General features: G+C 49.7%; 1 protein-coding gene across 7 annotated transcripts in view; it reads right to left on the bottom strand.

Moving 5' to 3' along the window:
- The window catches only part of Katnip (katanin interacting protein), a 173,879-nt gene that overhangs the window by 53,396 nt on the left and 96,318 nt on the right, over positions 1-24,165 (bottom strand). For 6 of the 7 annotated variants that reach the window (XM_042283313.2, XM_042283309.2, XM_076551997.1 and 3 more), the window contains 6 exons: positions 22,342-22,473; positions 10,546-10,715; positions 9,643-9,708; positions 8,352-8,461; positions 5,583-5,685; positions 2,133-2,348 (listed from right to left, as the gene is read on the bottom strand). In XM_042283313.2, coding sequence (XP_042139247.1) covers positions 2,133-2,348; positions 5,583-5,685; positions 8,352-8,461; positions 9,643-9,708; positions 10,546-10,715; positions 22,342-22,473 — 797 coding nt within the window. Of the gene's footprint in view, positions 1-2,132; positions 2,349-5,582; positions 5,689-8,351; positions 8,462-9,642; positions 9,709-10,545; positions 10,716-22,341; positions 22,474-24,165 lie in introns of all 7 variants that reach the window. The other variant, XM_076551986.1, reaches the window with a different exon arrangement.

The raw sequence follows: 24,165 nt of genomic DNA, 5'->3' as shown, positions 1-24,165 counted from the left end.
GATAGCTCTTCCCTTTTTTGTTTCTGCTTTTCTTGTTCTCTCTCTCTCTCTCTCTCTCTCTCTCTCTCTCTCTCTCTCTCTCTCTCTCTCTCTCTCTCCCCCTCCCTCCCTCCCCACCCCCTCTCTCTCTGTAGGCCAGAGGTCAACATCAGATGCCTTCCTTACTTGCTGTCCACCTTATATTTTGTGACAGGGTCTTGCTGACCCTAGAGCTCACTAATTTGGCCAGGCTGGCAAGTCAGTGAGCTCCAAGGACCAACTTATCTGCCTCCCTAGAGCTGGCAAGCACTTACCACCTAAGCCATCTCCTCAGCCCATCTGGGTGTTTAAGACAGGGTCTCACTATGTAGCCCAGGCAGGTATCCTCACCACTCCTGACCTAGGAAGGGAGTTTTTCCCAGAGTCTACCAACACACCCCCAATTCCCTATAATGAAGCAACTTCTCCTTCAAATCTGCTCTTTTTAAAGGTACTTCTTTGCTCGGATGTCAGTGGTACCCTGCCAGCTTCAGGTCCCTCAGACCCTTGAGGTCTCGTTTGCTCATTGATGAAATGAGGACAGTTCGGGCAAGGTTCACATGAAGGTCAAGTGAGACAAAATATCAGGCTGTGGTTGGACAAGCCAGTGCCATTGGATGTGTATGAGACAGGGCTTTCTAGTCACCCAGTCGTGGAAGACTATGGAAGAAATGAGGGGGTCCAGCCCACCCACAGAAGGATCTCGAGATCCAGCAGCCCAGGTGACACAGCTGAACTGTATCCCAACTTCAGTCCCTGCTCCCCAAAAAACCAAAACTATGAAGTCACCCACTAGCCAAGCTCAGCAGCCCCAGGAAGTAGAGCGAGGCACAGCTACTATCAGAACTATCCCTGGGGATCCCAGGGATGCTTTCTATTGCTCATGGGGTGCTCCGATATTTTCATTTTCAGTACCTTAAAGAACAACATTAATTTTGAGTGGATGGCCTAGTTAGGTTTCTGTTGCTGTGATATAACACTGACCAAACCTATCTTGGAGGAGAAAGGGTATATTTGGCTTACAAGTCCTGATCATAGTCCATCTTTGTGGAAAGTCAGGGCAGGAACTAAGCAGAATTCAAGCAGAGACCATGGAGGAATGCTGCTTACCAGTGTGTTTCATGGCCTCCTCAGCCTGCTTTCTTATACAGCCTAGGACTACTTGCCCAAGGTGATGACAGTAACCATTAATCAAGAAGATGCCCACAGACGTGCCCACAGGCCAATATGATGGAGGCGTTTTCTCAACTGAGGCTCCTCTTCCCAGATGACCCAAGCTTATGACAAGTTGACAACCAACCAACCAGCACAGTGGAGTCCATCATCCAGGTATGTGACAGGACTTTAAGAGACACTGAAGAGCACCGGACACCTGCCTCATCCCCTGCTCTGCTCTCGGTTCTGCAAGCTCTTCCAAGGCAATCAGAAATGGTGCCAGACACGGCACAGGAAAGCCATGTGGCTGGCTGTTCTGCTCAGTGCAGCTAACTTGAATGTGACGGGAGGAAGCAAGGCATGGTGGCATGTACCTCTAACACCAGAACCAGGAAAGCAGAAGGAGAACTGTTGGTTCAGTTACTCTAGGCTTTGTAGTGAGTTCAAGGACAATGTCCCAGGCAATGCAGTAAGAGCCTGTCTCAAAAACCATAGAAAAACAGCAAAAAGATGGTAACAGGGGAAAATATAATTGCTTATGAAACTAACCTCTATTAGCTATCTAAAAGAAAAAATATTCAATGTCTGTTGGGTATGGACCCATGGCCTCAAGAAGCAGCACCCTGAGGTGTGGACACAGTGTGTAGGCCAGGCTGCAGCTCATGAACTTGGTCTCACCACTTTCCTGTGTGTGACCTTGGCCATGTGCATGCCCATCTCCAAGCCTTAGTTTTAGTTTTTTCATCTACAAAATAAACGAAGGTACTAGCCCCTGTGACCGCTGGTGATCTGTGTTTAGTGGTCACAGCAGGCAAGACCTCAGGGAGAGACACCCATGGGCTTCTCCTCACTTAGCTACAGAGAATGCCTAGGGCTGGTGACAGCATGCTTCCCCAACCCGAGACTGCATCCTCATTGTGGACAGAGAACACACAGCAAACCCAGGCCCCTTCACTTACCACTAAGTCCCTGTTGACAAGGCAGCCCAGCTCTCCTGGCAACACTGCGTTCCGGATGTCCACATCGTGAGGTGAGACATACAGCTTGATATTGTTCAGGTCAAAGAACTGGACTTCCGTGAGACCCACCCATGATGCATTGCCCCAGTTAGACAGGATTTCCATGGTCACATAGATGGCATCTTCAATCTCATCTGCTCTCGCTCTCCACTTTTCCTAAGAAAAAAAATACCACAGGGCAGCAAGCCTGAACTTAGTACTGCCATTGTTCTGTGCCCCCAGGGCCTTCATACAGCATTCAGCCCCATGGTACCTCACAGCACCTGTCCATTGTGGCTATTACGAGGCTGGCAAGACTCCTGTTTGTAAGGTATGTAAAACATCGGGAGTGGACTGGAAAGATAGTTCAATGGGTAAAGGTATTTGCTGCCAAATTTGACAACCCGAGTCTGCCCCTCAGAACCCATGGTGGAAAGGGAGAACTGACTCTCTAAGTTGTTTTCTAACCTATACATAGACTCTATGGCACGTCTATGTATAGACACACACACACACACACACACAAACACACACACACACATACACTCTCTCTCACACACACACACACACATACACTCACACACACTCACACACACACATACACTCACACACACACACACACAAACTAATAATATTAGTAATAAATAAAACATCAAAACCTTAAAGTCATAACTAAAACGTAGGGATTGGGTTGGGTGTGGCTCAGGAGCATGCTGTAACATCTGAAGTCAGCAGGTGGCCTGGGCTGTGCTGGAGTCCCCCAAACCCATTGTCCCAGGATGTGACCATTTGCAGTCAGAGCCTTTAAGAGATGATTAAATCAAATGAGGCCGCTGGGGAGGGCACTTTCTCATCTGCCTGGAGGCCTTAGAAAAAGAGGAAGTCTGGAGCCACAGGGACTAACACCAGGACACACAGAGAAAAAGACCAGTGAGGAAGCCAGCACTTGCAAGGTAAGGAGAAATCCACTAGCTGCACCTTGACCTTGGACTGCTGTCTTTGCAGCTATGAAAAAGACCAGTCTGCTGTTTAAGCTGCCAGTGTATGCACCGCGTGTAGTCTGACGGCATGGGCCAAAGTCCCCCTGTCTTGGTCAGTCATTTGACATTCCCAGCCTGGCGGGGAAAGCAGGATGCCACCATCCTAGTCTGGAGGTTAAGCAAGACCCCCCCTCCCTCACACACACACCGACATCCCTCCCCCGACACCCACATGTGATTAGGGTGAAATAGGCTCGGTTCCCTGGCTCTCCTTCCCTGATTTCAAGCCTCCCTCCTTCCTAGGGAGGCTGTCTGGTCTTGGAGCGTGTGTGAATGCCATCAATAAACAGCAACCCTGTGCCATGGCTTCCTAGAGGCCCTCAGGGCCCAACTGCAGTGCTGGTCACCACGGATCAGCCACTCACGAAATGGTGCATTTCCCTGTGTGCACGTGCCCTCTGTTAATTAGCATCAGTATCTGCAACGGTTCTGTGAGCAGGAAGCCGTGTAAATGAACAGCAACTGTTCCCCACTTATTTTTTTAATTAATAGCCAGTGAGATGTGCGAGCGCTCCCAGCATGGGTTTGGACAAGCTGATTGCCACACGATGAGAATGGGAATGGAGATGGGCGTGGGGGTGGTGTGAGGACAGGTCAGCTTGGAGCTCCTGGCAGGAACACAGCACCAGCTTGGATTGGTTGAACTGTAAGAATGCAGAGTTTCCTCATCCTTCTCTAGCATGTAGGCCCTAGCCAGGTCCTTGACTGCCCTGGGCCTGAGTCCCAGGCTTGCAGGACTGGCCTGCCTGATTCTGAGGTTGGCAGGCTCCTGAGCCTGATGCATGCTGGGACCAAGTGAGTTTGTTGCTGGGAGGGAGGGAGGGAGGGAGGGAGGGAACTAGATGGGAGGAAAACTGTCTGCAAAGGACTGGGGATCTCCTGCCCAACGCAATCTGAAACACACAGTTCCTGAATGGAGATTCCAAATGCAGAGGCTGGAGTCTGAACTGAGAAGTGTCTCCATGTGTCAGTATCCCAGCTGGACACAGGCTGAGGGAGTACTGACTAGGAAGGCCCTGGTCCCTGCCGCTCACTGCCCCTCTCACAGACCACTTGGTTTCTTCGAGCTTAGCCACCTATCACTTATTCTTCCTCTGTCGTAAGGTTATGGTGCAGTGAGACTGGCCCTTTCCTAAGCAATCAGTGTGTGCTGTCCCCTGGGCCACCAGGAAGGAGGGATTTGCTGACCAAACTCAGGCTAGTGCAGACAAGCTCTTCTCACAGGCAGTGCTGGAGGCTTCCAAGAGGGAGCAGGGGTGGGGCCAGCACTGGGATGAGGCTCGGGTGCAAATGACTCCATGGAGACCGAGGAGTGGAGAGATTTAGCGAGCTGCAGGGTGTAGTGGCCACCAGGCTACCCTCAGTGTTTTCAGTGCCAAGTGCCTATAATTTGTTTCTCTTTGTTGTGGAAGTCACACTGCCCTGGATTTTCTGTCTCCTATACAGCAATTTAATCCATATGGGTTCTTACTAATGTGGCCCAAGTTACAACACATTGTGAATCTTCCCAGCTCAAGAGGCAGCTGTTCCATTCTGGGGATGGGGGTGGGCCAGGAGCTTTGATGTTTCTCAAAGATAGACTTTGAAACAGGTATTTATGGGTTCCTCCTATCCTGTGCCAGGCATTGAGTGGCACATCTTCACCATCCTGTGGAGCTCATGGAATCCGGATGACTGGCTCCATGTGACAGCCTGCTATCTTGCTCCCAGCCACTCCAGCCACACTGCATTGGGAGATGCCTACCAGTATCTGCAGCTAACTTTATATGACTACATTTTTACATTTACTTATTCACTGTATGGATGTGTGTGTGTGTGTGTGTGTGTGTGTGTGTGTGTGTGTGTGTGTGTGTGTGTGCGCGCTGCATGTGTGAGCTCAGGTGGAGGTCAAGACAGCTCAGCTTTCAGGAGTCAGGTCTCCCCTTGTTCACCAGGCTGGACAACAAGCACCTTCACCTTCAAAGCTTATCTCCAGTCCTAACGTTTTATGTTTTGTATTTTCTCTCCTTCTGGTTGTTTGTTATATAGTCCAAGTGGCCTCTAACTAAAAATCCTCCTTCCTCAGCCTACCAATTACAGACATTGTCACCACATCCACCAAACTTAATTTTCAGTTCTTAACTGTGGGCCACTCTGGATATTTTCCTGTGGGCTTATGGGCTATTTCTGCTTCTTTTCCAGGAACTTCTGGCCTACACCTTTCTTCTTTTGCCTCTATTGCTCCATCGTGTGTATGACTCGGCAGAGAGATGTTGAGATGATCGTCATCAGAGTCATCCCCACCAACCAGAACTGAGTGCTCCAAGGGGCCTTCTCCTCGGCTTTCAGGGTGACATTGGTAGGGACTGTCTCCATGAGTATAGGCTCTCACCTCTGGGTCCAGTACTGGCTTCTCTGTTGGCACAACCACCTGGCTGAGATGGCTAGTGTCACTTTCCATGGTCTGCAGGACTCCCAGAAACTTATGCTGTTGTCTGAAATGGGATTTTGTTTTAGCAAAGAGGCAATAACAAACAATACACACAAGAGAACAACCCCATGGAAGGGACCACAGAGCCTTTAGCATCCACTTGAGAAGCTTGACTGCACCTTGCACAGAGCCCAAGGGCATATACAGGTTTCCTCTCCTTTTGTAAACAGCTGGACAATTAGTAATGAAATCAGAGCCCAGGTGGAGAAGCCAGCTGACCTCTCCAGCTGACTACGAACTTGATCACAGACAGGGCAAGGAGTCAGCCTTACTAAGAGCTGCCAAGCCCACGGCCTGTTTTATATAACCTGGCAGCTAAGAGTGGCTTTTATGTGTTTTAAGCATTGTTAAAACCAACAACAAATAACAAAACCTCCAACTGCCAAGCCCGCAGGATTTCCCAGCAGGCCCTTTACAGAAATTGCCAAGCCTAGGCTTAGAGACCCACCCTTTGCTCTAGCTGGTGTGCACCCACATGTGCAGAGCCCCAAAGCAGAGGATTCCAGGGATGGAGAAGGTGGCCTCTGGCTAGTGCTGCCTGCTGCCGAGCTGTCAGATGCAGACCAGCCCTGCGGCTGGAAACCGAGGGAGCTCTGATTTATGGCTGCGGTGAAGTGGAGCCGCTTCCATCTGGGGTCTGCAAATATGCAGGAATGGAGAGCTGTGCCTTGAGCCATCCAGTCTTTCAACACACTGCGAACAGGAGCTCCCTGGGGGATGGACTCAGACTTGGAGGGCACATGGCTTGGCTGGCACCCCCCACTCTGTGCAACAGTTTCAATAGCCTTGCCCACTTCCTGGCCTGATGACACCTCAGGTCACGGCACTTAGTGACCAACATTCAGGCTTCACGGCAGTCCCTTCCTGCTCCTCAGCCAGGTACTTTGTACAGTCTGCAACATGCACAGTCCTGCATAATGGCCCTGGGAGTATGCCTATGTGCCAAGACGTGTGGCACTGTAGGCTACAGCGGTGTGTTTCTTTGGGGATCAATTTTCCCTGAAGATCAGAAGTGAGTCTATTTTGCTAGTAGCACTTGCCAATTTCAGGGCCTATGCTACATGCTAAGGGACAGAATGCTGCACTGAACATACTTCAACAAAGAAAAGGAGTCTCAGGGGCTGATGCTTTGAGGCACCTTTGTGACAAGTCAGTTTGGGGACAGGCTCTCTCCTAAGCTATGTGGGGTGCTCCGGTGAAAACCTGAGCCAGATTAAGCCAGTTTAGGTGCAGAACAAAATGAACAAGCCAGGGGCCACTTGCATGAAAGAAAGCATATCAATGCTGTGCTCTGGGGCTGGGGGTGAGGGGGGGTGAGGGGAGGGTGCTCAGTGCTGTGCTCTGGGGGTGAGGGGAGGGGAGGGTGCTCAGTGCTGTGCTCTGGGGGTGAGGGGTGAGGGGAGGGTGCTCAGTGCTGTGCTCTGGGGGTGGGGGTGAGGGGAGGGTGCTCAGTGCTGTGCTCTGGGGGTGAGGGGGGTGAGGGGAGGTGCTCAGTGCTGTGCTCTGAGGCTGGGGGTGAGGGGTGAGGGAGGGTGCTCAGTGCTGTGCTCTGGGGGTGAGGGGTGAGGGGAGGGTGCTCAGTGCTGTGCTCTGGGGGTGAGGGGGTGAGGGGAGGTGCTCAGTGCTGTGCTCTGGGGGTGAGGGGTGAGGGGGGGTGCTCAGTGCTGTGCTCTGGGGGATAAGGGGGGTGCTCAGTGCTGTGCTCTGGGGGTGAGGGGAGGGGAGGGTGCTCAGTGCTGTGCTCTGGGGGTGAGGGGAGGGGAGGGTGCTCAGTGCTGTGCTCTGGGGGTGAGGGGAGGTGCTCAGTGCTGTGCTCTGGGGGTGAGGAGAGGGTGCTCAGTGCTGTGCTCTGGGGGTGGGGGGGTGAAGGGGGGTGCTCAGTGCTGTGCTCTGGGGGTGGGGTGAGGGGAGGGTGCTCAGTGCTGTGCTCTGGGGTTGGGGGTGAGGGGAGGGTGCTCAGTGCTGTGCTCTGGGGGTGAGGGGAGGGTGCTCAGTGCTGTGCTCTGGGGGTGAGGGGTGAGGGGAGGGTGCTCAGTGCTGTGCTCTGGGGTTGGGGGTGAGGGGAGGGTGCTCAGTGCTGTGCTCTGGGGGTGAGGGGTGAGGGGAGGGTGCTCAGTGCTGTGCTCTGGGGCTGGGGGGGGGGGTGAGGGGAGGGGAAGGTACAACTCTAAAGTGCTAGTCAAGACACTCTGGAATAACATAGTGGGACAGCAGGTCTCCATCGTCACTAGACAGGATTGCGAACATCTGAGAAACAGAGTGGCATTGCTAGACAGGATTTGATCACAAGGGCTCTGACCCAATAGATAGTTTTACCCACTGAGGAGTTTCTGATATCATGGCATTCTGGAAGGTGGTGAAAAGTGAGAGGTGGGGGTCACTGGGGGAATGTCCTTGAAGTTGTTATCTTGCCTGGCTCCTTCCTGTAACTGTCTCTGTCTTGGCTGTTATGGCAGGAACTTCTCTCCCCTGCCACAACCTCCCAACCACGACGAACTGACACTTCCTGAACTGTGCACCCCTTAAGCTCTTGGTTGTTTCTGCTCAGTACTGTAGTCAAAGCTAAGCAAAAATGACTACTGCAACAAGAAAACCCAAGGCTGGTGAGACCCTCGAGGCTGCACCGCTGCGGGCCTTCTGGATTGGGTTCTGCATCTGCTTGGAGAGTACCTGCTGCTTCCCAAAGGGCCCATTCTGTCCATGGCTTGGCTGCTGCCGTTGGCTCCCCCTGCTGCCCCGAACAGCTCAGGATTGGTGGTCACTGGAGTGACGGCAAGCAGCTGAGGGCAGAAGGCAGGAAAGCTGGTTAGACAGATATCCAGTGGAAGCCTGCAGCCCGACACCTCACAGGACAGCAGTCAAAGGCACGGCTTTTCAGGTACCTGGTCCCACCACGTAGCTATGGGGGCACAAAGATGACAGCGCCAGCCTGGGGAGGATCAGCTTAGAATCCTGTATTCTCAGATCCTTCTGACCAGGGAGGCTCTGGGAAATAACCCTTCCATGAGCTACTGAACAACTGTCACCTCACTACTCATCACTCAACTCACCTGGGCTCAGTTTCCTCCTAAGAGACTGGACCCCACACACACTCACGTGAGATGATCTGTTTCCTTCTTTCTCCTCTACCATCTAAAATGGAATGGGATGGGATGTCTGTCTACAGGTGACTGTCGTAGTTAGAACCTTGTGAGGGTCAGGGGTCAGGCTACTCAGGAACCCTGGATCCCAAGGCAGTCAGAAATGCTGACTGGCTAGTTCCCAAGATGGCCTATCTAGTAGGGCACAGGCAATTAGGAAAGAAAGAAACTCAATTGGGGACTCTGGGGTGCTGGCACCCTTTGCATGTCGCCCACCCCACACACAACACTGGGCTTCTTTCTGGTCCTTAACGTAGCTAGCTCATGGTCACCTCCAGCTGTTGCCGGCTCACCTTCCACTTGTCAGAACAAGCATGGCTCACTCCCGGGCACTCTGTCCCCATCTGTCTATAGGCTCCACTGATGTACCTACAAGCTCCTTGCAGCCATAGGTAGACTATCTGGGCCACCTCTGTATCCAGAACACTGGGAGCACCTGAATGTGATGAAGACATTTCCTGGGTGCTTTATTAATTCACATCCTTTATGAGATGCCTGACTGGCCTGGACAGATAGACAGAACTTTTTTATTCTCAACACTAAGATCTACTTTGGTGCTATCTCATTGAGAAACAGAAATGGAAGGAGGAAGTGGGTCACCAGGCCTGGCTGGGCTCCAGCTTCAATTTGCAAATTTGGCCAAGCCACTCAAGTTCCAACTTGCACAGCTGTGAAATGGGTAGAAGGCCAGTGCTCAGGTTGCAGAGAGGAGCTCCTGGGACCGTGGAAGGGAAATGGCTGGGGATTTTCAAGGCTGTGTGTTTGCGAGGTGAGGGTGTTATATGCATGTCCAACTTGGTTGAGCTCAGCCTCACACTGACCTCTGGGTTGTCCTCCTTGGCCTTCAGCAGACTGGGCCATGATTTTGCTAGTGGTTCCTCGGTATCCTGCAAAGACCACATCAGATGATGTATGTAGGGATGAAGCCATTACTGTGCATTCCTCCCAGACAAGGAAGGCAGAGAAGCAGGGCCCTTTCCACACTTCCCCAACAGACTGGGCAAAACCTCTGGGAAGATATGCCAAAGGTTCTTCTCACCAACCAGAAGAACCACCTCCAGACGGAGAGCACAGAGCAGCATGGACAAGAATGTGAGCTGGCAGCCAGGCTGACCTTACAAAGATGTAGCCCCAGTTGACCACATCTATAATCCAGGCAGAGGACACTGCCTATTGTGGGGTCACCATGAGCCTCAAGTGGGACAGGCTAAGGGTCTCAGCAGCAGAGCCAGAGACTGCGAATACTGAGGAGTATGTAAGGCTGCAGCTTCCAAGGCCTCTGCTCCACCCCACCATTGACAGTTGTTCCTGGAGGTTGTTCTAAGTTGTTCCTGGAGGTCTGAGCAGTTACCCAAGTGAGGAAAGTAGGCCGGGGGAACAACAGGGACCCTGTGGCTCATGTTCTGGGACCAGCTTCAGGAGAGCCACAGTTTACTGCCTATTCAGCCACACGCTGGCCTGGCATCTTGTAGCATAGGCCTAAGCCATCCCAAATTTGCAGGAAAATGATCAGTGATTCACAGGTTAGTGCTTGGCTGTCAGAAATAACCCAGAAGCTGCAAAATGGTGGCTGAAGCGGGACCCTGGACAGGTGGAGAGCAGCTGTCCATAAATAGGCGAAATGCAGAGTCTGTGGTCAGAGAGGGCTTGCCTGGCCTTGTGTGCCCCAGGCCCTCCTTACCCACCCACCCCCGCCCCCCCCCCACACACACAAGTGCTCGTACCTGCTGTGGAGGGCTGGCTAGCTCAGGCTCTTGGCCGAGAAACACCTGTTGCAGAGCTGCATTTTCCACTTGGATGGCTTTCAGCACGGCCGAGGCATCTTCCTCTCGATCCTCGGCTGCATGTGCTTTTCGGGTTGCTGACAAGGGTCTGTCTCTCCGGCTGCCAGGTCCTGTAGAAAGAAAGCAGAGATGTTCTTCAGCTTGTGTTCTCAGAAAACAGCTCGAAATTCAATAGCTCTTACTGAGGGACACTCTGTAAAAGAACTGGCCAGCCCCCTTAAAAATGTCAAGGTCTTGAGGGATGATGAAAGCCTGGAGAACTGTTCCAGATTACAAGTACCCAGGCAGGCACAATAAGCAGCTGCAATGGACACCTCAGGACTGGGGCCAGTAAAACACTCATGTGCGTACACACACACACACACACACACACACACACACACACACACACACACACACACCTGAACACCTGAGTTCATATCCCAGCCATGTAAAAAGCTGGGCAAAGTCATGTAAGATCTACCCCAATTCTAGGAATGGAAACAAAAGGATTCTAATAGGCTTGCTGGCTTGCCAGTCTAGCTGAAATGGTGAGTTCCAGGTTTAGTGAGAGACCCTACTTCAAAAACTAAGGTAGCGATGCTATGGAGGAAGATACCCAGTGCTAACCTCTGGCCACCACATGCACCTGCATGGGCATGCACACATGTACGTATACACAAAGAAATAGGGGAAAGCTGTTATTGTGGCGAGGAAAGAAATCTGAATACAGCCTGTGGCTTAGATAACAGTTTTATACTAATGCTAAATACTCCAAAGTTTATGAGTGGACGGTGGTATTATACAACTAACATGCTTGTGCTTAGGAAATCCATGCTGCAGTGTTGAGTGCAAAGGGGAACGCTCTCTATAACTTATTACCAAGAGTTTAAGGAATAAACAAAGAGAGTCATTCCTCAGTCTCCCTGATCCACAGGGGATTGATTCCAGAAGACCACAGGTACCAAGATCCCAGGATGCTCAAGTTTCTCACATAAAAGGCACCATGTTTGTATATAACCCCTACACCCTATACACACTATAAGCCCCTCTAGATAACAAAGGCTGTGCCAGTCACTGTTTTGATGACTGGCAAAGGAGACAGAAAGCAGCCCCTCATGGACACCAGGGCAGCTGTGACCGGGTACAAACTTGCTGAGGAAAAGTGCCCTTCTACACTCCTGCCCTTTGCAGACACTGGGCGATGCTGATTAGCTTCTTGCCTGGGCCCTCAATTCTCCTGCCACGCTCTCATCAGAACACTGTATCTGAATGAGCGTGAGGGTGGCGCTAGATGCTCACGGCTGGAAGAACTCTTATTGGTAAAACATCCACACTGACCAAAGCAACCTTCAGAGACAATATCATTCCCATCACCAAAACAACCAACCAACCAAACCAAACCAAAACAACAACAACAAAAACAAGCAAACAAAAAAAAATTCCTTTAAATTCATGGCTCAATCAGCTAAATGCTTGTCATGTAAAAGCACAAGGACCCAAGTTCCATTCCTGGAGTCCACATGAAAAAATGACCAGGTGGTACCAGATTGCAAACCCAGCGCTGGGGGGTAGAGACTTGTGGATCCCTGGGGCTTGCTGGCCAGCCGGCCTACCCTGCTTGGGAGATGAAGGCCAATGAGAGACCCTGACTCAAAACAGGACATGAGGAATAATATGACAACCAAGGCTACTGTACCCTGGCTTCCACAAGCATGCATACACATGTGCAATGTGCACACACAAAATCATACACCCACATGCATAAACACACACATACAAAAAATAAGTAAAATGCTGATTAAAATGCTGAAAAATTGGACTTGGGACTGGAGAGATGGTTCAGTGGTTAAGAGTGACTGCTGCTCTTCCAGAGGATCCGAGTTCAGTTCCCAGTAACCATACTAGGTACCTCAAAACCATCTGTAACTCAAGCTCCAAGAGAAATGACACCTTCACACCTTCTTCTGGCCTCTATGGACATAGGAACACATGCACAGACAGACAGGCAGACACTGACAGACACATATAAATAAAAATAAATATTTTTTTTTAAAAATGGGACATAAACTAGGTGTGGAGGTACAGTTTAGAAGGCTGAGGTGGAGGATTGTTTAAGCCTAGGAGCCAAAGTGTTAAGGTGCCTGGTCTCACACAACTAAACAAAAACCACCCCCACAACAAAACAAATGGCTGAAGACCTGAATAAATGCTTCTAAAAGAATCGACAGGGCTGGAGAAATGACTCAGTGATTAAAAGCACGTACTGCTCAACCTGGGGACCTCACCCAATTCCCAGCCACCGAATCAGGTGGCTCTCAACCACCTGTAACTTTAGCTTCAGGCCAGAGCCTCTATGGGCACCTGAACTCATGTGCACATACTCACACAGAATTAAAAGTAATAAAAGACAACCTCAGGGGGAAAAAAAAGAGAACATCAAAATCTACTTTAAAAAAGACTCGTCAAAGGGCTAACAAGTATGTAACAAACGATCAACCACACCTAAACACTAAGCAAATGCAGATCAAAAGCTATGGACCTCAGTTAGAATGGCTGTGTGTGTGTGTGTGTGTGTGTGTGTGTGTGTGTGTGTGTGTGTGTGAGAGAGAGAGAGAGAGAGAGAGAGAGAGAGAGAGAGAGAATACTAATTACCCGACTATCCATGTTTATTGCAGTACAATTGGAGAAAGTTAAGTCAACCAATGGCTGTCTGTGTGTGTGTGCGTGTGTGTGTGTGTGTGTGTGTGTGTGTGTGTGTGTGTGTGTGAGAGAGAGAGAGAGAGAGAGAGAGAGAATACTAATTACCCGACTATCCATGTTTATTGCAGTACAATTGGAGAAAGTTAAGTCAACCGAGGTGTTTGTGGCCGACTAATCTTTTGAATATGCCGTACGCATGCAGTGGAGGAGCACTCGGTGGTAACGAGGTTGGGCTCCTGTCATTTGCAGGACCGTGGATGGAACCAGAGGGTGCTCTGTTAAGTGACATAAGCCAGGCACAGCAAGAAGTATCACATTCTCATTCGCTAGCAGGGACGAAACCACACAGCAACACGGAATTGAGGAGAAAAGTCCCTAGCGGTTGCCAGGGGACAAGAGAATACAGAGAAGATACAAAGAGGCTGGGTAATGAGGATGAGGTACAGTAAGATCTGGGGACTGGCTCTAATGTTTCATGGCACAGTGGGGTGATTCAGTCCACAGCAGTTAACCAGACATTTCCAGAGTTTGAGGAGAACTTAAAGGTTCCTGCCACAGAAATGGTGATGTCTGAGGAGACGGCAATCCTCACTACCCCAAGGTGACCACCATGTATTACACCCTAGATCAGCTCTATACTGTTCAATTACTGCATGGTGAATACAACGATACCTGCCCTCCTCAGTGGCCCTGTGTTCCCAGGTCCCCAGACATGCAGCTCCCTGGGCTGGTTTCCAGGATAGCCAGTGTGCTACTGACCTTGACTGTGGATGGGACTGCACTGAGAAGCACCCAGAGAGTGAGTGTTCATGAGGGCATCCCCAGGGGTCAGATCATGAACATATTCCAACAGATTTTATTTTACATTTTTCTTTATTTTAATTATTTACATAGTGACTGAATGACTTATGTATGTATGGGCATACGTGTGTGTAGTGTGTGTATGTGTGTGTGTGTGTGTGTGTGTGTGTGTGTGTGTGTGTGTGTGTGTGCACTGTAGAGATGATGTCCACTGTGGAGGACAATTTGGTTCTCTCCTTCCACCATGTGGGGCTGGGGATTGGATTCAGGTTGTCAGGGTTGGCATCAGGCTCCCTCACCTGCGGAGCCATCTTGCCAGCCCTCTATGAAAAATCTGAATGGACTCGGGAAGTGCCACTGAGGAAGGTGGAGAAGTAGGTTGCTAGGGAGAGCCTTTGAAAGGTGTATCTCATCTTTGAGCCCTATCTTGATTTGTTTGTTGAGACAAGGTCTCACCATACAACCCAAGCTGGCCCAGAACTTGTCACACTCCTCAGCCTCCCAGAGGATTACATGTATCTGCTACTGTGCCTGGACCCTGGTCACCATGAGGTCAGCAGCTCTGCTCTACTCCACCCTTTCTGCCATGCTGTCCCACCTTAAAGAGGGGCCATCCAATGAAGCCAAGAGAGCAGGGACTGAAACCTTTGAAGATGTGGACAAAAAGCCTCCCTGCTTCTCAAATGTTCCTTTCAGGTATTTGTCAGAGTCACTGCAAATGCCTGGGACCTGAGGCAGGCACTGGGCAATGATGCTGCCTGCCAAGTCACGTGCCTGGAATAGGTGTGTTTCTTAATGCCAGTCAGCATTCTCCACAGGGACTGTGCTCCTCACGGAGATAAATTATATATACATATACATACATACATACATGTACCTGTACATATACATACATATGGCTGGAATGTGGAATCCTTAACGTTATGGGAATCCAGGTGGGTAAGAGGGTGGTGAGGACCACACTTGGTACAGAAGGGCTTGTGTACCTAAAACGGCCATGAGCCAGGAAACAAGGAAGGAGGAAGCTGGAGGCAGTGGTTGGACTTCTCTGCTGGAGATACTAACCACAAACTCACTCTGATTCCAGGGTGGCTGAGGCAGGAATGGGCTCCCAGCCTGGTGAGGGGTGCAGAGTGGCAGGCTCCTGACCTGCACCATACTGTGGCCTTTCCTAGTTGAAGGAGACACTGCTCTGGGTGCAAGGGAATGGCAGCAGGTGGGACAGCCTTCCCTGGCCTTACAGTCACAGGGCTGGGACAGATATGGAGTAGGCACAGAGGAAAAGGCTGGACATGATGGAAGCGGACATATCTATCACTCAAGATGAAGTCAGGGAAGAGGACATCTGAGAGGAGGCTGGAGGCAATAAGTCCATGACTACCAACACCAGGAGGCTGCTGCAGACCAAGGAGTGGCAGGTGCTAAGGCCCTAAGGAAGGCCGAGCTTGTCATGCTGAAGAATGATCAGGGGGCTGGAATGGGGTAGCAAGGTTAAAAATGGTCGATAGACGTCTAGGGAGCTTGCAGCTGGGTTCCTGAGGGACCCCATGGGCCTTAGTTACTCTTTGAGGCCATCCCTATCTTGTTTACTGCTGCATGTCTGTCTCTGGCATTCTAACTTCTGTCAAATGAATGGGTGGGGAAAACTCAGTCTCAAACCCTGTAAATCTCAGTGTTTATGAATGGCATACAATCTCTAGCTAGTAAAGTGCAGCTGAAAAGCCCACACCTGCTGCAGACCCTCCAGATGGTCTTGTGCATAAGGAGCTAGGACCATGTACAGAGCTCAAAGAGCATCAGAAAATGTCCAGTTGACAGGAGGCTGGCCAGGACAGCAGACTCCAAAACACTGACAGTCCTTAACTATACCCACCTCTCCCCTGCCCACAACCCTCAAAAATCAGTGCCCAAAGAGCTGCATGGTGACCCTTGGCTTTTGACTGCTAGTTTGTAGACATTGGACTCCGAGTTCTGGGGCTGCACTGGAACAGTGGCCCAGAGACAGCTGGGAAGTCCACAGCATGGCCTCCAGGACAAGGGGCACAGTAGCCTCAACCACCCAGCACAATGCTTGACTTTTGTGGGAAAGGGGCCAGTTCTGTCCACGTGACGGCTTTGGCACACTCTCCCATAGCGCGACCATGGGTGCTGTTGGTGCCCTTCTAGCAGTCTTATGCTAAGAAGGTGGGTATGAAGTTGTCACCGTTAGGAATAGTTGGCTCTGCGGTTCTACCACCCATGCTGTTCCGCTGCTGCCTTCCCCGGATACGGAGACCTCCAAGTCACACTGCTGATGGCCACCACCTTTCTGTGTGCTCCCCCCCACCGCAACCACCTTTTAACTCTTTTTGACGCCCTCATCTCTCACTTGCACCAGCACTGGCCTGAATGTCACACGATGGTGAATTTATTCTCACACCGGGTCCAGGGAATAGTGGATTTATTCACTCTGTAAATCTGAGCCACTAGCAAAAGCCAAATTGCACATTTTAATTTATCCCAAACTGCTCTTTTTGGATGGAGAACCATCCCTCTTCCAGTAACTCCATTCCCTTTGCTTCCCTGCTGCTTGGCTTTCTTCTCTTAGCTAAAAACTAAAGGCGTGTTGTCCAGGAGATTAGCCATGAATCCAACACATCACAAAGAACCTACCACAAGGTGACCCGCCTCTCTCCCAGCTGCGCCTTAACAAGCTCTAATTCAGAACCCCAGCAAAACTGCCTCTGACTCCATTCCAGGGTCTTAGAGGGTCACCCAGGAACCCACTGCAGTGGCAAAGATGAAATGTGAGATCAGTAAGCACCCATTGTACTGATCACAAACCAGCAACCCACAGTGAAATCTGCAACAGTGAAACGTGGGTGGGCTACATGCTATGGGAGTTCCACTGTTTCTTTTAAAGAACTGCAGAGAGATGCTGGATTAGTCCACTCCCTCATTGTCATGATCAAATGGTTACTTTATGGAAACAAGAGGAGGGAAGACCTCGGCGCTTCCACCCACTGCCCTCGGCCTGCCGATTCCAGGCCCTCAGAAGGCAGAGAGAGCACCCTGGCGGCAGGACAGGGAGAAGGGAGCTGTCAACCTCATGGCAGGTGAGGAGCAGGGAGGGAGGAAAGGGCCATGGCAAGGTTTCTGTCTAGGCATGTCCCCAGAGACCTACTTCCTTCAGCTGGGTCCTGCTTGCCAGTCTCCAGAACCTCTCAAAACAGTACCACCAGTTGCAGACCAATCATTCTACAAATGTGACCAACAGGACATTCCCTATTCAGACCATTACATTTTGCTACTGTTAAGAATTTTAATGTAAATATCTGATTTATCTGATATATAAGCCCTGTGAAAGGGTCATGTGACCCCAAAGGCATCGTGATCCACAGATTGAGAACCAGTGCTCTAGAGAACCCTTATTAATACACTGCTCTAAGAACCAAAATACCAGGAACAGCTGGTGATCTGAGTTTTACCAGATAGACCCAGTGACATGCATTTTCTTGTGTAAGCATATGATGCTTAATCTTAATCGTCCACCTTGATTAGCTTAAGAACTGTCTGGGAGATTAGTGAAACACGCCTCTACGTGTCTGTGAGGGTTTCCCAGCAAGTCTAGACCTTTAGAGTTCTAACCAATGAACAGATTATTTCTTGATAGAAATATGATGGCATTAGGGGTAGGGCCTAGTTGAATGGGGTAGATTCTTAGAGACACATCCCTGGGGCCTAAACTTTGCACTGGCCTCTTCCTGTATTCCGTTTTCCTCTACTGCCTGTCTACCATGAAGAAGTTGTTCCCTGGCACACTCTGGCCACCATGATGTTCTCCCTTAGGACAGACCAGGAAACACAATCCAAGTGACCAGGGAATAAACCTTCTGAGACCTTGAGCCAAATTAAATCCTGCTTTCCTTAAGTCATCTCTGTCAGAACAGGGCTGCAGCCACAGCTGCTTCAGCACAATGGCCTGTGTGCTGGCTCCCCTGTGGCAGGAGCATGCAGCTGCTTCTGCTGTCCTCACACAGGACCTTCACAGCACCCATGGTGTCATTCAGAGAAGCACCCTTTCTGCACGCTTCTCAGACTGGGTAGGCCTGATCATTTCTCCCTGTCCACAGAGGCTGCAGCCTGGGCCAGGAAACACAGGACTCGAACTCACACTGTGATTATTAGGAAAGGAGCATTCTTTCCCCCACCCTTCAGGCTTGCAGAGCAGAGAAAAAGGGAGCCTGGAGTCCCTGGGCTATCTCTGGCCACCAGTAAAATGCCTGCCTGCTTGTGAATGAGAAGTGGTTCCCACAGTGAGTTTCTTCACCAGCAACCTCAGAGGCACCCAAGAACTCTTGGGAACAAATGCTTAGGTGTTTAGATCCACTGAGTCAGATAGTAGGGACTGGGCTCAACCATTCTGAGACAAGTCCAAGTTTGACAACCACTTGATCTGAGGAAAATACACCTAAGTTCAGAAGAAATGCCTTTCTGATAACAGTGTGAGCACCTGGACCTCACAGGCCTAAGACCCCACCCACAGATGTGGGCTTTTTGTGTCTATGGTGAACCTTCAATTAATACCCTTTGTTACTTAAGTCTGTTTGATTTTTTTTCTTCTTTTTGAGATAGAATATCATGTAGCCCAGGCTAGTCTCAAACTCACTATGTAGCTGGGTCTGACCTTGAACACCTGATCCTCTTGCCTCCATTTCTCAGGTACTAAGGTTGCAGGTGTGTACTAGCATACCCAGACAGTATGAATTTTTATCACTCGCTGTTAATGAGGACTGACTGGAATTTTATGAGACTCTGGACTTTGACATATGGTACTTGTGCTGCAGGTGTTTGGACAGGAACACTAACTACAGGGCTGTCAGCATCCTCTAACTCGACTCACGCTGATGGTGTTACTGTATTTCTGCAGCTGGTGGCTTATCTGGGAAAAGTGTCTCCTACATATCACTTCCCTAGATCCTGAAAAAGGGACAGTAAACTTCCTGCACCAGAGGCAAATTTTCACCCACCTTCCAGAAGACAAGAGGTCTCTGTGAAGAGATTCCATGAGTTTTAGAAAGCTTACAGATAGACACTGGAGCAATACAGGCCAGGAGTGAGAAGCAGGTACCGTGACACGGAGCGAGGAGAACGGTGCTCCATGTTAAATGTGTGTTTAATGGACACAAGCTCAGTGGGATGGGCTTGGCCAAAGACAAGGGGGTAAGAGGAGAAACAAAGCTGTAGAGAGTACAGGCAATGGGTTACCATCCTAGAATGGCAGACTAATTAATGTAACCACCGTTCACTGAAGCAAAATTAGAAAACCTGGCCTGAGCATTACAGAAGTTGGTTTGTCAAAAGGAATTGATGTGAAGGCATGTCCCTATGGGGAAGGAAGGGACTGTGAAGTAAATAGTACAGGGCCAGGAGCAGGCAGGCAGAGGCGAACACACCTGAGAGGCCTCCTGCTCAAGGTGTTCATGATGCTGAGAAGAGCTACTACAGGCTGGAAGCTGAGCATGGCTTGTGATAGACTCAAGGGAAGGGCAGTCCTAGTGTGAGTGACCTGGAAACAGCCAGGGGGAGGGGTGTGGAAAGGTCAACAGTGCAGATGCCTCAAACTTACTACTGACTGCATAGAACAACAAAAACAATGCCTAATGAGATTTAAAACCTGCAAGGAGTTAAAATTAATACCAATAGCATTTAAAATGGGAGGGGAACAAACATTTAGAGCTGGAGGTCTTTCTGCTGAATTAGAAGCGGTAAATGTGCTAATTTAAAGTAGATGCTAATAAGTCAAGAATGCACATTGCAATCTCTAGTAATGAGTAAAAGAATAAAAGAATGTATAACTAACAATCTAATAGAGAAGGGAAAGAGGAATAATACAAGGCAATTGGCTCAAAAGAAGGCAAGAGAGGGAAGAAAGAGGGATATGAAACAGGCAAAGCAAATAAAAAACAGATAATAAGATTGCAGGTTTAAATGCAAATATATCAGCAATTACATTAAATGTAAATGGACTAAGTGCTCCCATTAAAACACACAGATTGTTGGAGGATAAAAATAAAAACCAATTGCATCCTGCTTACAAAAAAGCAAACCTTAATACAGAGATGTAGGAAGTTTGAAAGGAAAAGAATGAAATAAAGATACAGGTCATAAACACTAGCCAAAAGAGACCGAGCAGCTCTAAGACGGCACAAGAGACGAGAGACGACAGTAACAGTGGAAGGCTCGTTTGCGAGGGAAACCGTGAGAAGTCTTTTACACACCCAAACCACAACCACCCACCCAAACGCGGGTAACACGCAGGAGCAGCCCACCCTCAGGTTCTGCGGGAGAATGGGGTGCTGGCTTCAGTGTCCTCTCAGCATGTCTTTGGTTCCTTGTACCTTTAGTGGTGTGAACGTTCCAGCTCTCTCTGCCTAGTTCTATGGTTTGAAATACACTTGCCCTGTAACCTATACCCCACAACAAAGCCAAGTGCTTCATCTGAGACCACGATTCCTCATCCTAGAGTGAGATTCTTGGGGTCTACTGAGAGATGCTGCATACACTGTGGCACTGTCTGCAAAGCCATCTATGGCTGGCCTGCTCATCAGTCTGCTGGCTTCTGAAGACAGCTTTGGCCACTGTGATCCAACTGTACCTAGGACACTGTGGTGACAAGGCCAGCTTTCCACTTTCACCTCATCTATCAAACTTGAGATATTTGGTTGCTAGAGGAGCCAGGTACTGAACAGCCTGTCACAAAACCACCTTTAATACTGAGAAGCTGTTCAAAGTGAGGGCTCCATCTCAAACAGCATCTATGGAACAATTCCCAGAAACCGTGGATAATCAGATTTCCTATAGACGACTTGGTGATATGTGGATTCCTGTGTGTTTGTGTGTTTCTTTGCCATGGAACCAGGACCATGTTCACCTCCAGGCACCTATCATCCATCCCTGGGCTCCTTCTCACTTCCTGCTATCATTTCCCCTTTCCCTCATCTCCATCTCCTCAATCTGTTAAACCATGGCTAAACTTGAGAGGGAAAGCTATTATGAATTAGTTAATTTGTTAATTAGGCTCTGTCAAAGTGACAGCTGAGTTGAATCTTGAATCATATCTCCTGAGAAGATATTGATGGGTTGGTAGTGTGGCTCAGTGGCACTTGCCTATTATGTGCAAGACCCTGGGTTTAGTCACCAGCAACATACACACATACACACAGACACACACCCACTGAGTCCTAGTCCCAGTGTATATGGATGCGTCTTCCTTAGGAAAAAGGGTCTCTGCAAATGAAGCAGCTAAAATGTGGCCAGAAGGTGGAAGCACCGTGACTGGCGTCTACAGAACTGCTAAGTGTGGACACAGAGACACATACGGGAGAGTGTCGTGAGCATGGGTCATTCTGTCACAGCCACAGAGCTACAGAAGATGGCAGGGAGCCTGAAGCAACCTTCCCTGCACCTGTGGAGGATGTCCCTGTCAACACCTTGCCTTGTGTAAGCAACTGTGGGTGGCACTTTGTTCAGGGAGCCCTGCAAACGAATTCAGTGTGCACAATGACTTTAGTTTAAATATGGTTTATCTTTTAAAGGTGTTCATATTAACTATGAGCAGCATTAACATCTGTCAGGGCTGGGGTATGGACTGTGGTTGGGGAAGTATGAGGTCTTGGGTTCTATGATGCTTCCTTTTAATTGTCAATCTGACAGTCGTCCTCAATGAGGGACAGTCTAGGTCAGGCTGGGCATGTCTGTGAGTGATTATCTTGATTATGTTAATTGATATGTGAAGACCCAGCCTAGAAGCGGGTGGCACCCTTCCCTGGGTTTGGGTTCTAGACTGTATAAAAAAGGAGAAAGCAAGCTGAGTGCAAGCATGCATGCATTTGTTCTCTGCTTTTGACTATGATGTGACTAGCTGCTTCAAATTCCTGCCTTGAGTTCCCTGCCACAATGGGACCATAACCTAGAGCTGTGAGCTAAATAAGCCCCTCCCCCTAAGTTGTTTTGTCTGGATACTTTATCACAGGAACAGGAAATGAAATATAGGTTCCACACCCAGTAATTTAAATTACTGGAAAAAGTAATTTAAATAATATTAATAATAGTAACACTTTAATGAGCACTAGAAAAAAACTGTAGCAAGTGACTCAAGGTCAGTTCAGCCCTCCAAGGAGGGTAAGGAAGAAGCAAGACCTTCATCGTGGTGCCCACTGGGAGTATCCACCTCACCACACCCCCAACTCATTCAAGGCCCCCAACTCTTACTGGAGCAGGCCTTCTCCTGATCTGGGAACACAGGGGGAGGCTGTGGATTCAGGACTGACTCTGGTTTGCTGGGGATGAAGACTTCAGCATTGTCCTTCCGCTTAGCAGATAAAACCCTCTCCATTTTGTTACCTGTGGGGAAACAACGGATTCTGTCAGCCACTGAGCATAGGGAGAACAGGGCATTCCTCTCAGACATTTGTTTATCATTTGCTCACTTATTCACTCAACAAATATTTATCGAACTCTTCTGTACCAGGAACCTTGCTGGTAGGGGATTATGGGAATCTGTAGACAGCAATGATAAATAAATGAGATGCTTTGGAACAGACACAGGTTTCAGTGTCTAACATTTCCAGACAGTAGAGGCCTTTACTAACAGTGTGTGCACACACAGAGACAGCAACCACGGTGAGGCAATTGCTCAGAAAGTTAGGGTGGTTGGCAAGCCAATGAGGCGCTGGCTTTAATTGGTGCAAGTAATGGTGCCAGCAAGGGCATCTTGGAGATGAAGGGGCATGGTAAAATGCATTCGCAGTCCTCAGGGGCTCATAGTCTAGCTGGAGAAAAGGACGGCTGAAGAGATGAGAAAACAGGATGCAGACAGAAGTCACGAAGCATGCAGCCAGAGGACAGGCTGGCAAAGGTACACATGGTGATGATGGAGAGAGATCTTGTGGGTAACTAGCATATTACAAGGGCCACCAGATGTGGGAACAGCACATGCAAAGGCTTGATGAAGGCTTGGGAGCTGATGCCCGTCCTGGCTAGAGGTTCAGACTGCTGCCAAACCTACCCTCTTCAGAGCAATGTTTCCAAAAAAGCCCTTCGCACTAGGGGCACACAGGTGACTTATGATGCCAGGTGGCAGGTGGTCTTTATGAACTTGTGTATATGTGGTGCTGGGGATAGAATCCAGGACCAGGGTGTCAGGCATGGTAGGCAAGGGTTCCACTCTGAGCCCCAGGCCCAGCCCTGAACACATTTCTGTATCTTATGTATATGGGAAAATGTATAACTAGCATGTCCGAACTTGACATGAAAGTCACACACAGGACAATTGTAGGGAGGGGGACCAAGGGCAGATGAAAAAACACCTCAAGACTCCAAAGGCAGGGACAGTGTTTGGTCCCTGTACTTGGGGACATCATGGCCTGAGAAACAAGCAAGCCTAGGAGGAGACCATCCAAGCATAAGGTGTTCACTGTCACTCCCTGCTCACACTCAGTGGGTTCCGGCCACACTGACCTTTTTCCTGTGCTTCTGCACACCAAGCCTCGCCCCCTTGGAGCCCCTGTGCCTGCTGGTCCAGCGCCAGACCAGCACTACCTCTGTTGGGAAGGCTGCCCGACAACTCCTGCTCCAGCAGCCCAACCGCACCCCACTAGCATCTTGCTGTAACTGTCAGAGGTCACCTTCAGGCAGGTGTCCCCCCACTCCAGCCCTGCCCCAGCAGTGTTCCCTCAGCTCTCCAAGGCTGTTTTCTGAAAAACCTCCTCAGGTGGACAGCAGCTGTTTCCGCCTGCCTGGCTTCCTTCTTACTCCCTCCGGTTCTCCTTAGCCATACCTCTCCTGCACGTGAATGGGTGGAGGCAACCACATCCCTCAGTCCTATGGTCAGCCCAAGAGATTAGCTCTGAGATGGCAGTGACCTGTGGTAGACTTGCTACTGTGATTTGAGGGCCAAACCTAGGACTTTCGGGAAAGAGAAGCTGACTTCCTAGTGACCTATAAGGCCCATGTCTCCTGTGAAGGCAACTGTGCCTCTGATTGCCTGAAAGCTGCCTCAGAGTGGAACTAACCCAAGGGAAATCTGACAGAAGA

This window comes from Peromyscus maniculatus, chromosome 1 (assembly GCF_049852395.1).
Source record: "Peromyscus maniculatus bairdii isolate BWxNUB_F1_BW_parent chromosome 1, HU_Pman_BW_mat_3.1, whole genome shotgun sequence".
Taxonomy (NCBI): Eukaryota; Metazoa; Chordata; class Mammalia; order Rodentia; family Cricetidae; genus Peromyscus; species Peromyscus maniculatus.
This window is presented reverse-complemented; position numbering and strand designations above follow the sequence as displayed.